The sequence below is a fragment of the Schistocerca cancellata genome, chromosome 6 (assembly GCF_023864275.1).
Source record: "Schistocerca cancellata isolate TAMUIC-IGC-003103 chromosome 6, iqSchCanc2.1, whole genome shotgun sequence".
In the NCBI taxonomy this organism is placed as follows: domain Eukaryota; kingdom Metazoa; phylum Arthropoda; class Insecta; order Orthoptera; family Acrididae; genus Schistocerca; species Schistocerca cancellata.
The window spans coordinates 655514992-655529843 of record NC_064631.1 but is presented as its reverse complement, the minus strand read 5'-3'; the positions used below and the strand labels follow the sequence as shown (position 1 = coordinate 655529843).

General features: G+C 41.2%; 1 protein-coding gene across 2 annotated transcripts in view; it reads left to right on the top strand.

Annotated features, from left to right (window-relative positions):
- Positions 1 to 3428, top strand: part of LOC126191007 (transmembrane protein adipocyte-associated 1 homolog) — a 128055-nt gene extending 124627 nt beyond the window's left edge. Inside the window, exon 9 of one of the 2 annotated variants that reach the window (XM_049931688.1) lies at positions 1247 to 3428. In XM_049931688.1, the coding sequence (XP_049787645.1) occupies positions 1247 to 1396 (150 nt within the window). In that variant the 3' untranslated portion in view covers positions 1397 to 3428. Of the gene's footprint in view, positions 1 to 1025 lie in introns of both variants that reach the window. The other variant, XM_049931687.1, reaches the window with a different exon arrangement.
- Positions 3429 to 14852: the final 11424 nt, after the last annotated feature.

Genomic DNA, 14852 nt, shown 5'->3' with positions numbered 1-14852 from the left:
TTCTTAACCAGGTAAGATGTTGAATAAAAAATGGAAATCTCAGTGGGAATAACAGTAATAAAATTGGGAAAGACTGCTACTTTCCATATAGAGGAAGCATTCACTAACACAGGCACATTTAAAAGAAGACTAAACTGTTGGACACAGTCCTCTTTCAGTCCTTAAATCTCAAGAGGACTGTGTTAAATAGCTTAGTCTAGTTTTAAAAGTGCCTGTCTGCTCAGAATACCTCCTCTACATGGTGATCTTTCTTGATTCATATTGTTGTTAATAAGTTGATATCCATCTTAACATATCTCACATAAAATTTTTAATATTTCTTAACCCAGTTTCAAAATTGTGCAGAAATCATTACATAATGTACCCTAAGAGAATTGGCCTTTATAAAGCAGCAAAGCAAAAATCGTTGTGGGTGAAGTGGAATAACTGTAACCGTTACAATGGAAAAAAAGTGTGGTGCGACTCCATGATCATTACTACTTAAATATATTTATCAAATGCTATAGTGTCTAATATACCCTTCCAATAATCAAATATTTAAAAAGAAACTTACTGAAATACAAACTAATACCCAGAAAAGTAACATACTGTATTCTGGTCCAGGGCTAGATTCCTCTAGTACAAGGCAACTAATGCAGGACAGTTATCCAGCATATCTGTTCAAATATGCAAAACACTGCAGGCCAAAACAGAAATAGACCTTTAGCACTCCTCTCTTACCTTATGACTTAGTGCTGTTAAAAGTAAACTGTGAAGTAATCAACCATGTGTACTGTCTAAGTTCACTGTCTGTTTCTCAAAGTGGAAGTAATTGTAAAAATATGTATTTATCTTTTGACTTGTTCGTCATTTCATTCAGGGATACAGGTGAAAATCTATCCCATCAGCAGGCTGCAAAACACCTCTCACTTCTTGTGGGCTTTCAGGGTAGTTTTCATTTACCTTACCTATTAGTGGCTGTAAATGTATGTATCTTTGTTTTTATTTTTTAATTAAGACTGTGTACGATAATTTTCCTTTCACAGAATAACAGTGTATATGACAGCACCCAGTTTGACAATGGGACAACTCCGGTAAACCCATTGTATGCAGCTTCACTGCAGAGTCCTGACAGCATAACTGGTTACAGCATTGACAGTGCTCAGTCTCTAGAAACTGGTGGTTACCAGTCAAACTATACCGTCCAACAGAAGTAAATTCTGGATGCAGAACATTTTTCTACTGACGAGTTGGCTTACTTTTACAGGTTATTCTTCATCAGACTGATGATAATGTGTGCCGAACTGAAATTTTGCATCCAAGCTCAGGAATTGTTTGCTCGTTTACCAAACACTACATTCCTACTGCAACAGCTGGTGATCTCACTGTTTCTAAGGAGGCAGCTGTCAGTGATTGAACTACTAATTAATGTGTGATGTGATGTGAAAACTCTTTACTATAATGATTGAAATGGATTTTGCTCCTGAGGTTTAAACACCATCTACTGTTGTACAGTGTACTGAAGTTCAGTAGCTACTGTGTTTTGCAGTTTGACTCATATTGTTTAAAGTTTTTTGTACTGTCATTTATAAATAATTTCTAGATCTAGAAATTGAATACATAATTGACAGTTAGTCAGATGTGATAGCCTAGTCAGAAAAAACTAAAGTGTAGTTGAAAAGGGTATTTCATTTATTATGCTAAACTTATAGGAGAGCTATCACTTGCATGTAAATGCAGGAGAATATTTTCTCTTAGTTGTTATTTATTTTAAAACATGTATTGAATTTCCATTTTAACACACCACTACTGTGATTTATAAATGTGTTATAAAAAAGGCTGATCAGCAGTAGTGGAACTATTGCTCAGACAGACTCATTATAAACAGAAGATTGTGAACTGCCAACCAAATTATAGCATATGTGCACGAGATGAAAAAGGAACAAAGGCGTTTTGTAAAAGAGGCAATGTAAAATAACAAATGAAACCCAAATATCCAATTAGAAGCCAAAAGGTATGTGGAATGAAACCCAGATTGGAACAAATGTAACCTGTGTGCACTGTTTTTTGGTAGTTAATTGCTTCTTGACTTAATGCTCAAATATGTGTCACCCTTCCTGTTTGTATTCTCACCCAATCTGCCTATACTTCTTTCCTATTGGTCAGCTCCTGAAAGAGGTGTTTCAAAATTCTTGATAGTTTCGTTGAGCTATATAAAAGTTCCACTATTACTGATTTTTTCCTTTAGGTGTCACCTAACTTTACATTTGTAGTGTTCAGTTTTGATACTATGCTTTAGATTGTGTGGTGTTTAGGATGAAAGATTTCTTTAGGCCATTCTCTCTAAATGAAAAAATTACTTTAGTGCTACACTGAAGACTTGATTCCTTCTAGATTCTTTTGTGTTTTTTGAACTTCTCAAGTAGCATTGTATTCTGCATTAATTTTGTTTCACAAGTTTATTTGGCTGTGGATTCTCACAATTAAGAACGTATGTTTACATATCAGAAAGGAACATGTAACTTTAGCAGTCTGTTGTTTTTAAAACTGTGCATCAAAGTAGATACATAATTTTTTGAAACATTAACTGTAGTAGTACTGCGTTGAATGGTAGAAACCAGACCCCATGTATTTGGTTTACTTGTTTGCTTAGTTTTCCATGTATCTCGGTGAGGGTACCCCATATGTGTTCTTGAGTCCAGTGATTTTCAAAGTTGGTTTCTGTTACAGTATACAGCTTCTTACTACTTGAAGTAATTTCGTGAAGTTTGCTTATAATGATAGTGTTAGAACCAATGGTAGAAATTATTTGTTTTCTTTGTCCTTGATCAATAACCTAAGAAAACACAAGACGTGTGAATCTCCAGGGATGAGAGAAATTTGAATCTTTTGTTTTAAATATTTCTTAAATACAGCACCTAAAGAAAAGTATGCCTCTTCCTGTATCCACGTACCATCTGCTACTTACATTAGTGTGTCCTAGTGACCGTCTCTCCTTTTCCTATGTAGTGTTTATTTACAATGTTCCCATTTTGTTTTTTGTTTGTGATATTAATGTGCAATCAATGAGATTAGATAAATGTATATGTTTTTGCATTGTTACTCCATTTTAAATAGGAAATTTGTAAGAAAATTTTATATTTTCATGTTATGTGTTTGTGAAAATAATTTTTCAATATATTTATTTGTACTTGTGTAGTATGCATGTAACTAATTACAACCAAAGTAATCAGCCAGTCACTTTTAAGAAAAAAGGGATTGTTAAGATGACATTTTAGACGCTGTGCATCAGTACTTGATAAAGTGCAGTTTGAGCCTGTCATTTGAAAAATCATATCTGTGGCTCATGAAATAAAATTTATAAATATCATTGTACTTAATTGTACTGAAGTTTGATATGAACTGTTTTGTTACAAATGAACTCATTTTAGTTTCCTATTAAATATTAAGAAACACATACATTCATGTTATCTTAGTTTCCTTGATGTTGATTCAACCATTTAAAAATTAATCATTGCTACTCCAATGCAAGCTGTCCACATTTTTCCAGTAAACAAATGCTGAAGTGCTAATACTTTTACCATTAATAAGACAATGAAACCTAACAAAAAATAAATTTATCTATCAGACTTGGAAGGTCAAAGTAAAGAGAAATTTGTGACAGTTTCTTGGTTTCAAAGATTAAATTATTATTGACATGTGATTAATTTGATATTCAAATTCAATGGGTAAATGAGGAGAGGTGAATTTGGTAGATTCAGAGCGTGCTCACTTTCTTCCCCAACTAGTAAGAATTCTGTTTTTCTTAATTCTAAACTATATGCAAGATGTGAAGGAGAACATTGATTCTTTTTTATATGCATGTATCATTTAATAATTTGAATTATGAAGTATGAGCTACAGTCGGAGAGGGGAAAGGGAAAGCTAAAGGCTAAGAAGTAAAAACTAATAGTGGAGATCAAGAAATGCTACAATAAGAGGGCCATATGTTAACAGAGGTTGAAGACTGAGTATTCAAGTCAACTCTGCAAACAAATTCTACTTCCATGTCCAAGAATACAGAAGTCACTTGGTTCCTGGGCAATGGATGATGTACAGTAGATGAGCAGTATGCAGCTAACTGAAGGTAGTGAAAGGCAATTCTCTTGCACCTTTAAATAACAAGAGCAAATGAGCATACACGAACCTACCGCTTCAAGGATGTAGGAGGATCAGCAGCTTACTTTTGCTCAAGATGGCATGAGTTGAGAAGGCTAGGGTAGACTGACTTCCGTAGTCCAGAAAGGCAGTCTGTCTAATGGAAGAAAACCATAAGTAAAAATTACCCTGTCAACTGTAAAGAAAAATTCCAAGGCGACATGTCCCATTAAAATAGCCTCAGTTGAACAGGTAGATCTTTCTGGAAAACAAAATTTGGCATGTATAAGGACAATGAATATCAGTACATGGAACATCCGGGGGATTGCCTCTAAAACTGAGAGAACATTTCATGAAATATGACATGGCTGTAGTAGCCCTAAATGAAACAAAGAAAAAGGGAAAATGTATGAAAGAATGGAATGGTTACATTTCCACAGTGGGGTCCCTAAAGAGGAGAGAGTCACAAGTGGGGTCTCTGTAATTGTTATGAAAAAATACAAGAAAGATACAAAACCCTGGAATCAAATTAATCGTGGAATTCTTCAGGTGCAGATAGAATTAAGGAGCCACTCAGTTGTGATCATGGCTGTGTATGCACGAAATAAAGACACCAAGATGCAAGTGAAGAAAAATTTTTGCTGGTCCGATGGGATCACTGGAGAAGATAAGTGATCAAAAAGAAATTATACTTATTGGGACTTCAGTGCACAGAATGGGTAGAGATGGAGAAAGCAAAATTGAATTGGGAAAAGAAAGGAGGAATCCATCATAGAACAAGGAAGTAGAGAAATTAGTGAACATGAAAGCAGAGGCCAACAACAAATGGCTGGCTGAGCATTTGGTTTGGTGATTACTGTAAAACGTATGCAGCTAAATGGAAATTGGTACAAAGGGCCATTACTGAAGCAAAAAATGAGGCACAGCTGAAAGTTGAAGAACTTGTAGAAGAAAACTTAAGTGCCACTAGAGCAAGTGCACTGTGGAAGATATTGAAGATGGTGAGAGTTGAAAACAGATAATGTTGGGATTATCTTAATAAGCTAGGAGGAGTGGGTGAAAAATTACCAAGCCCTGCTTATGGAGAAGAGAGAAGAATTTATGCAAGAGACATTAAATTTGACAGAAGAAGACGAACATCCATGTCCACGAAAAATAACTTTATAAGAAATTTGTAAAACTCTGAAGCATATCAAAAATGAGAAACCACAGTGTCCTGGTGGAATAAAAATAGAATTAATAAAGGCAGCTCCTATGGTTGAATATGATACACTGGCCCAGTTGTATAATAGACAGTACAACAATCAAAGTGCATCCAGTTGTTAATGGACTGTCTGATGATGCACAATTAATGGAAATAAACGGTGTAGCACCATACCACCATGAGGCAGTATCATACTAAGCAGTGGGGCTTATTAATGAGAAGGGGTACAATGTTTTAAGAGTAAGCCAAAAGGAAAGGTATGGGATGAGGTATATGTAGAAAAAGATGCTAATGTTGGGGTCAATTTATTCTATAGTAATTTTGTGTCAGTATTTGAAAGTTACTTTCCTAAAAATTATCCAGAAGATCCGTTTCAAAAAATAGTAAGCCAAGAATAACCAAGGGAATTAAAATGTCATTTAAGAGGAGGAGGGAAATTTATGGAAAGGCCAGAGTAAGTCAAAATTCGATATTACTTGCATACTACAAAAAAAAAATACTGTAGTATATTAAGGGAAGTTATTAAAAAGTCCAGAAATATGCATGTCCGGGCAGAATTAAATAATTCAGATAATAATATCAAAACTATATGGGACATCATCAAATGGGAGATAGGGCAGCCAGTGTAAAAGATTCCATAACAATTCAACTAAATGAGAATGTGTGACTGATAATTCATAAGTTGCAAGTTCTTTTGATAGTTACTTTCTAAAAGTAGAAGTAAATATAGGACTAGATGGTTTAGTTGAAGAAGCAAGAGAATACATTAAAAATGTCATTCCACAAAACTTTAAGTAACAAGACGTAGCACCAACATCCTTCAATGAAATTGTTAAAATCATACAATTTCTAAAAAAAAAACTAAAGCTCATGTGGGGTTGATGGTATTTCAAACATAATTCTTAAAAGTTGCAGACAGACACAACTAAAATACACACATTAGCTTACGACCACCATCTCCGGCAGCTTGTTCCAAGCTGCCGGAGATGAGGAGAAGGCGGACGTGTGTGTGAGCGCGCGCGTGCGCCTCCGTCCGTCTGTTCTTTTGTGATGAAGGCTGTGGCCAAAAGCTAAGGGGGAAGTGTCTTTTAGTTGTGCCTGTCAGCATTTAGCAGCTTAATGTGTCATCTTTATGGTAAGTAGCAATCTATCTTTTTCTTAAATTATTGATATTCCAACTTAGTTTCCATTAAAAAAACAAAGATGATGAGACTTACCAAACAAAAGCGCTCTCAGGTCGATAGATACACAAACATACACACAAAATTATAGCTTTTGCAACAAACGGTTGCTTCGTCAGGAAAGAGTGAAGGAGAGGGAAAGACGAAAGGATGTGGATTTTAAGGGAGAGGGTAAGGAGTCATTCCAATCCCGGGAGCGGAAAGACTTACCTTAGGGGGGAAAAAGGACAGGTATCCACTGGCGCACACGTGCACACATCCATCTGCATATACACAGACACAAGCAGACATTAGTAAAGGCAAAGAGTTTGGGCAGAGATGTCAGATGAGGCGTAAGTACAGAGGCAAAGATGTTGAAAGACAGGTGAGGTATGAGCGGTGGCAAATTGAAATTAGAAATTAGCGGAGATTGAGGCGTGGCGGATAGCGAGAAAAGAGGATATGCTGAAGGGCAAGTTCCCATCTCCGGAGTTCTGACAGGTTGGTCTTAGTGGGAAGTATCCAGATAACCCGGACGGTGTAACACTGTGCCAAGATGTGCTGGCCTTGCACCAAGGCATGTTTAGCCACAGGGTGATCCTCATTACCAACAAACACTGTCTGCCTGTGTCCATTCATGCGAATGGACAGTTTGTTGTTGGTCATTCCCACATAGAACGCTTCACAGTGTAGGCAGGTCAGTTGGTAAATCATGTGGGTGCTTTCACACGTGGCTCTGCCTTTGATCGTGTACAACTTCCGGGTTACAGGACTGGAATAGGTGGTGGTGGGAGGGTGCATGGGACAGGTTTTACACTGGGGGCGGTTACAAGGGTAGGAGCCAGAGGGTAGGGAAGGTGGTTTGGGGATTTCATAGGGATGAACTAAGAGGTTACGAAGGTTAGGTGGACGGCGGAAAGACACTCTTGGTGGAGTGGGGAGGATTTCATGAAGAATGAATCTCATTTCAGGGCAGGATTTGAGGAAGTCGTATCCCTGCTGGAGAGCCACATTCAGAGTCTGATCCAGTCCCGGAAAGTATCCTGTCACAAGTGGGGCACTTTCGGGGTTCTTCTGTGGGAGGTTCCGGGTTTGAGGAGATGAGGAAGTGGCTCTGGTTATTTGCTTCTGTACCAGGTCGGGAGGGTAGTTGCAGGATGCGAAAGCTGATTTCAGGTTGTTGGTGTAATGGTTCAAGGATTCCGGACTGGAGCAGATTCGTTTGCCATGAAGACCTAGGCTGTAGGGAAGGGACCGTTTGATGTGGAATGGGTGGCAGCTGTCATAATGGAGGTACTGTTGCTTGTTGGTGGGTTTGATGTGGACGGACATGTGAAGCTGGCCATTGGATAGGTGGAGGTCAACGTCAAGGAAAGTGGCATGGGATTTAGAGTAGGACCAGGTGAATCTGATGGAACCAAAGGAGTTGAGGTTGGAGAGGAAATTCTGGAGTTCTTCTTCACTGTGAGTCCAGATCATGAAAATGTCATCAATATCTGTACCAAACTTTGGGTTGGCAGGCCTGGGTAACCAAGAAGGCTTCCTCTAAGCGACCCATGAATAGGTTGGTGTGCGAGGGGGCCATCCTGGTACCCATGGCTGTTCCCTTTAATTGTTGGTATGTCTGGCCTTCGAAAGTGAAGAAGTTGTGGGTCAGGATGAAGCTGGCTAAGGTAATGAGGAAAGAGGTTTTAGGTAGGGTGGCAGGTGATCGGCGTGAAAGGAAGTGCTCCATCGCAGCGAGGCCCTGGACATGCGGAATATTTGTGTATAAGGAAGTGGCATCAATGGTTACAAGGATGGTTTCTGGGGGTTACAGATTGGGTAGGGATTCCAGGCGTTTGAGAAAGTGGTTGGTGTCTTTGATGAAGGATGGGAGACTGCATGTAATGGGTTGAAGGTGTTGATCTACGTAGGCAGAGATGCGTTCTGTGGGGGCTTGGTAACCAGCTACAATGGGACGGCTGGGATGATTGGGTTTGTGAATTTTAGGAAGAAGGTAGAAGGTAGGGGTGTGGGGTGTTGGTGGGGTCAGGAGGTTGATGGAGTCAGGTGAAAGGTTTTGTAGGGGGCCTAAGGTTCTGAGGATTCCTTGAAGCTCCGCCTGGACATCAGGAATGGGATTACCTTGGCAAACTTTGTAAGTAGTGTTGTCTGAAAGCTGACGCAGTCCCTCAGCCACATACTCCCGACGGTCAAGTACCACGGTCGTGGAACCCTTGTCCGCCGGAAGAATGATGATGGATGGGTCAGCCTTTAGATCACGGATAGCCTGGGCTTCAGCAGTGGTGATGTTGGGAGTAGGATTAAGGTTTTTTAAGAAGGATTGAGAGGCAAGGCTGGAAGTCAGAAATTCCTGGAAGGTTTGGAGAGGGTGATTTTGTGGAAGAGGAGGTGTGTCCCGCTGTGACGGAGGACGGAACTGTTCCAGGCAGGGTTTAATTTGGATAGTGTCTTGGGGAGTTGGATCATTAAGAGTAGGATTAGTATCAATTTTCTTCGTGGCAAAGTGATATTTCCAGCAGAGAGTACGGGTGTAGGACAGTAAATCTTTGATGAGGGCTGTTTGGTTGAATCTGGGAGTGGGGCTGAAGGTGAGGCCTTTGGATAGGACAGAGGTTTCGGATTGGGAGAGAGGTTTGGAGGAAAGGTTAACTACTGAATTGGGGTGTTGTGGTTCCAGATTGTGTTGATTGGAATTTTGAGGTTTTGGAGGGAGTGGAGCTAGAAGTGGGAGATTGAGTAGATGGGAGAGACTGGGTTTGTGTGCAATGAGAGGAGGTTGAGGTTTGCTGGAAAGGTTGTGAAGGGTGAGTGAGTTGCCTTTCCGGAGGTGGGAAACCAGGAGATTGGATAGTTTTTTAAGGTGGAGGGTGGCATGCTGTTCTAATTTGCGGTTGGCCTGTAGGAGGATGCTCTGAATAGCCGGTGTGGATGTGGGAGAGGAAAGATTGAGGACTTTTATTAAGGATAGGAGTTAACGGGTGTGTTCATTGGCTGAGTTGATGTGTAGGTGAAGGATTAGGTGAGTGAGGGCAATGGATTGTTCAGTTTGGAACTGGTATAGGGACTGGTGGAAAGAAGGGTTGCAGCCAGAGAAGGGAACTTTTTGTGTGAGGCCTTTGGGGGTGATGCCAAATGTCAGACAAGCCTGAGAAAATAAAATATTGGAGTGTAATCTGGCTAGGGCGAAGGCATGTTTGCAGAGGGAATGTAAATAAAACTTAATGGGGTCGTTGTGGAGGTGTTGTGAGGGTGACATGGTATTAGAAGGTGGAAAGTGTAACATGAGGCTGAAATGAAAATGAAAATAAATATAAAAATATATGGGGAGAGATAAAGGTGAACTAGAAAGCAAATGGAGATCTGGTGTGAAAAAAGGCGAAAACGTGTTGGTTAGAGCTGGGCTATGTTGATCCTGTGGTGAACTTGTGTAGGTAGACAACGATGTGCCTAAAGGTTAGGTGGTTGTGTTGCCACCAAAACACATTAAAGGGTGGAGAAATTCGGGAAAATTTCGAAAAAACTACGTGTAGATGTATTAAAAGGAGTGGTTTGGTGGTGGCAGATTATGGAAATGAGGCTAACAATTGTCTGATGAAGAAATAATGACGTTAAAACCTGTGGGAAGCAGCTAAAAATGATCGGTGATGTGAGAAAAACAGAAATGGAAATAAAGCAAAAGTTATTAGAACTAGCCGAAAAGGTTGTTTAATAGGTGAAAGGAACTGTTTCTGAACTAGAAACGGTGGATTTTATAGCAGCGGTAGTGTTGAAAGCGGAAAAATTTTTTTTTTGTTATGGTTTGGAAGTGGGTTACGTATTATTACGTACTGTTCCAGGCAGGTTCAATTTGGATAGTGTCTTGGGGAGTTGGATCATTAGGAGTAGGATTAGGATCATTTTTCTTCGTGGCAGTGATATTTCCAGCAGAGAGTATGGGTGTTGGACAGTAAAAGTTCCGTCCTCCATCACAGCGGGACCCAAACAGTGGGACCCACCTCCTCTTCCTCAAAATCACCCTCTCCAAACCTTCCAGGAATTTCTGTCTTCCAGCCTTGCCTAACAGTCCTTCTTAAAAAACCTCAATCCTACTCCCAACATCACCACTGCTGAAGCCCAGGCTAACCGTGATCTGAAGGCTGACCCATCCATCATCATTCTTCCGGCGGACAAGGGTTCCACAACCGTGGTACTTGATCGTCGGGAGTATGTGGCTGAGGGACTGCGTCAGCTTTCAGACAACACTACTTACAAAGTTTGCCAAGGTAATCCCATTCCTGATGTCCAGGCGGAGCTTCAAGGAATCCTCAGAACCTTAGGCCCCCTACAAAACCTTTCACCTGACTCCATCAACCTCCTGACCCCACCAACACCCCGCACCCATACCTTCTACCTAAAATTCACAAACCCAATCATCCCGACAGTCCCTTTGTAGCTGGTTACCAAGCTCCCACAGAATGCATCTCTGCCTATGTAGATCAACACCTTCAACCCATTACATGCACTCTCCCATCCTTCATCAAAGACACCAACCACTTTCTCGAACGCCTGGAATCCCTACCCAGTCTCTTACCCCCGGAAACCATCCTTGTAACCATTGATGCCACTTCCTTATACACAAATATTCTGCATGTCCAGGGCCTCGCTGCGATGGAGCACTTCCTTTCACGCCGATCACCTGCCACCCTACCTAAAACCTCTTTCCTCATTACCTTAGCCAGCTTCATCCTGACCCACAACTTCTTCACTTTCGAAGGCCAGACATACCAACAATTAAAGGGAACAGCCATGGGTACCAGGATGGCCCCTTCGTACGCCAACCTATTCATGGGTCGCTTAGAGGAAGCCTTCTTGGTTACCCAGGCCTGCCAACCCAAAGTTTGGTACAGATATATTGATGACATTTTCATGATCTGGACTCACAGTGAACAAGAACTCCAGAATTTCCTCTCCAACCACAACTCTTTTGGTTCCATCAGATTCACCTGGTCCTACTCTAAGTCCGATGCCACTTTCCTTGGCGTTGACCTCCACCTGTCCAATGGCCAGCTTCACACGTCCGTCCACATCAAACCCACCAACAAGCAACAGTACCTCCATTATGACAGCTGCCACCCATTCCACATCAAACGGTCCCTTCCCTACAGCCTAGGTCTTTGTGGCAAACGAATCTGCTCCAGTCCGGAATCCTTGAACCATTACACCAACAACCTGAAAACAGCTTTCGCATCCAGTAACTACCCTCCCGACCTGGTACAGAAGCAAATAACCAGAGCCACTTCCTCATCTCCTCAAACCCGGAACCTCCCACAGAACCACCCCAAAAGTGCCCCACTTGTGACAGGATACTTTCCGGGACTGGATCAGACTCTGAATGTGGCTCTCCAGCAGGGATACGACTTCCTCAAATCCTGCCCTGAAATGAGATCCATTCTTCATGAAATCCTCCCCACTCCACCAAGAGTGTCTTTCCGCCGTCCACCTAACCTTCGTAACCTCTTAGTTCATCCCTATGAAATCCCCAAACCACCTTCCCTACCCTCTGGCTCCTACCCCTGTAACCGCCCCCGGTGTAAAACCTGTCCCATGCACCCTCCCACCACCACCTATTCCAGTCCTGTAACCCGGAAGTTGTACACGATCAAAGGCAGAGCCACGTGTGAAAGCACCCACATGATTTACCAACTGACCTGCCTACACTGTGAAGCGTTCTATGTGGGAATGACCAACAACAAACTGTCCATTCGCATGAATGGACACAGGCAGACAGTGTTTGTTGGTAATGAGGATCACCCTGTGGCTAAACATGCCTTGGTGCACGGCCAGCACATCTTGGCACAGTGTTACACCGTCCGGGTTATCTGGATACTTCCCACTAAGACCAACCTGTCAGAACTCCGGAGATGGGAACTTGCCCTTCAGCATATCCTCTCTTCTCGCTATCCGCCAGGCCTCAATCTCCGCTAATTTCTAATTTCAATCTGCCGCCGCTCATACCTCACCTGTCTTTCAACATCATCTTTGCCTCTGTACTTCCGTCCCGACTGACATCTCTGCCCAAACTCTTTGCCTTTACAAATGTCTGCTTGTGTCTGTGTATATGCGGATGGATATGTGTGTGTGTGCGCGAGTGTATACCTGTCCTTTTTTCCCCCTAAGGTAAGTCTTTCCACTCCCGGGATTGGAATGACTCCTTACCCTCTCCCTTAAAACCCATATCCTTTTGTCTTTCCTTCTCCTTCCCTCTTTCCTGACGAGGCAACCGTTGGTTGCGAAAGCTAGAATTTTGTGTGTATGTTTGTGTTTGTGAATTTTGTGTGTATGTTTGTGTGTCTATCGACCTGCCAGCGCTTTTGTTTGGTAAGTCTCATCATCTTTCTTTTTAAATATATTTTTCCCACGTGGAATGTTTCCCTCTATTATATATATATATATATATATATTTTTCCCATGTGGAATGTTTCTTTCTATTTTTTATTTATATATATATATATAATGCACTCTAGACAGGGAATTTTTTCTAGACAAGTTAAAATATGCAATTACCAAACTACTTCATAAGACAGGTGACAAAGACAGACTTTAACAGTGGTCGTCCAGTTTTCTTACAGATATCTTCTTCTGAATCATTCCAAAAAGTCATGTACTCAAAAATAGTCATACACTTAAGTGGAAACAATTTACTTAACCTATCACAGTTTGGATTGCTTTACAGAGAATTCTGTTTATACGCTGAATAACCAAAGAAATTGGTACACCTGCCTAACATCATGTAGGGTCCCCCGCGAGCACGCAGAAGTGTTGCAACACGACGTGTGGCTTCAGCTAATGTCTGAAGTAGTGCTAGAGGGAATTGACACCATGAATCCTGCAGGGCTGTCCATAAATCCGTAAGAGTATGAGAGGGTGGAGGGCTCTTCTGAACACATTGGAAGGCATCCCAAATATGCTCAATGTTAATGCCTGGGCAGTTTGGTGGCCAGCGAAGTGTTTAAAATCAGAAGTTTGTTCCCTGAGCCACTCTGTACCAATTCTGGATGTGTGGGGTGTCACATTGTCCTACTGAAATTGCCAAAGTCTGTCGGAATGCGTAATGGACTTGAATGGATAGAGGTGATCAGGCAGGATGCTTACGTATGTGTCACCTGTCAGTCATATCTAGTCCTGTCAGGGGTCCCATACCACTCCAACTCCGCAGCCCCCCCCCCCCCTCCCCGATTACAGAACCTTCCCCAGCTTGAACAGTCCCAGAGGTGTCTCCATATCCATACAGTCCATACACTCGATAAAATTTGAAACAAGACTTGTTCAACCAGGCAACATGTGTCCCACCATCAGCTGTCCAATGTTGGTGTTGACAGGCCCAGGCAAGGCGTAAAGCTATGCGTCATGCAGCCATTAAGGGTATACGAGTGGGCCTTCGGCTCTGAAAGCCCATATCGATGATGTTTCATTGAATGGTTCGCACGCTGACACTTGTTGATGGCCCAGCATTGAAATCCGGAGCAATTTGCGGAAGGGTTGCAGTTCTGCCACGTGGAACAATTGTCTTCAGTTATTGTTGATCCTGTATTTGCAGGATCTTTTTCCAGCTGTGGTGATGTCAGATATTTCATGTTTTGCCGTATGCTTGATATTCACAGTACACTCGTGAAATGGTCATACAGGAAAATCCCCATTTTATTACTACCTCACAGATGCTGTGCCCCATCGCTCGTACTCTATAACACCACGTTCAAACTCACTTGAATCTTGATAACCTGCCATTGTAGCAGCAGTTACCAGTGTAACAACTGCACCGGACACTTGTCTTATGTAGGTGTTGCCGAATGCAGTGCAGTATTCTGCCTGTTTACATACCGATGTATTTGAATATGCATGCTTATACCAGTTTCTTTGGCGTTTCATTGTTCATTCATTTATCAAATAGTACAAGCCTGAAATAATAATATATCGCTAGTTGGTATATTTGTGTGATCCTGCCAAGGCATCTGATTGTGTAAATAATATTACTCTATTAGAAAAACTCATGTTTTATGTAATTGTTGGATGTACACACAGATGGGTTGAATCATACTTAACAAACAGAATTCGAAAAGCTGTACTGAATAATTCAGGCAATGTTGAAAAGGTAGAAAAATTTTAGTAACAGGAAAATTCGCAAAAGGAGTCCTACAGGATTAAATTTTGGGTCCACTCCTGTTCCTTATACATGGTGATTCACGAAGATATGCAAATATTTTAATATGTTATTCTACAAGTAAAACTAAAGAAAAAAGTTCATATAAACATAGGTCCATAAATGTTTAGTTACGACTAATAAGATTTTGCCTGAAATTTAGCAACTTTACTGATGTGAAGCCATCCCA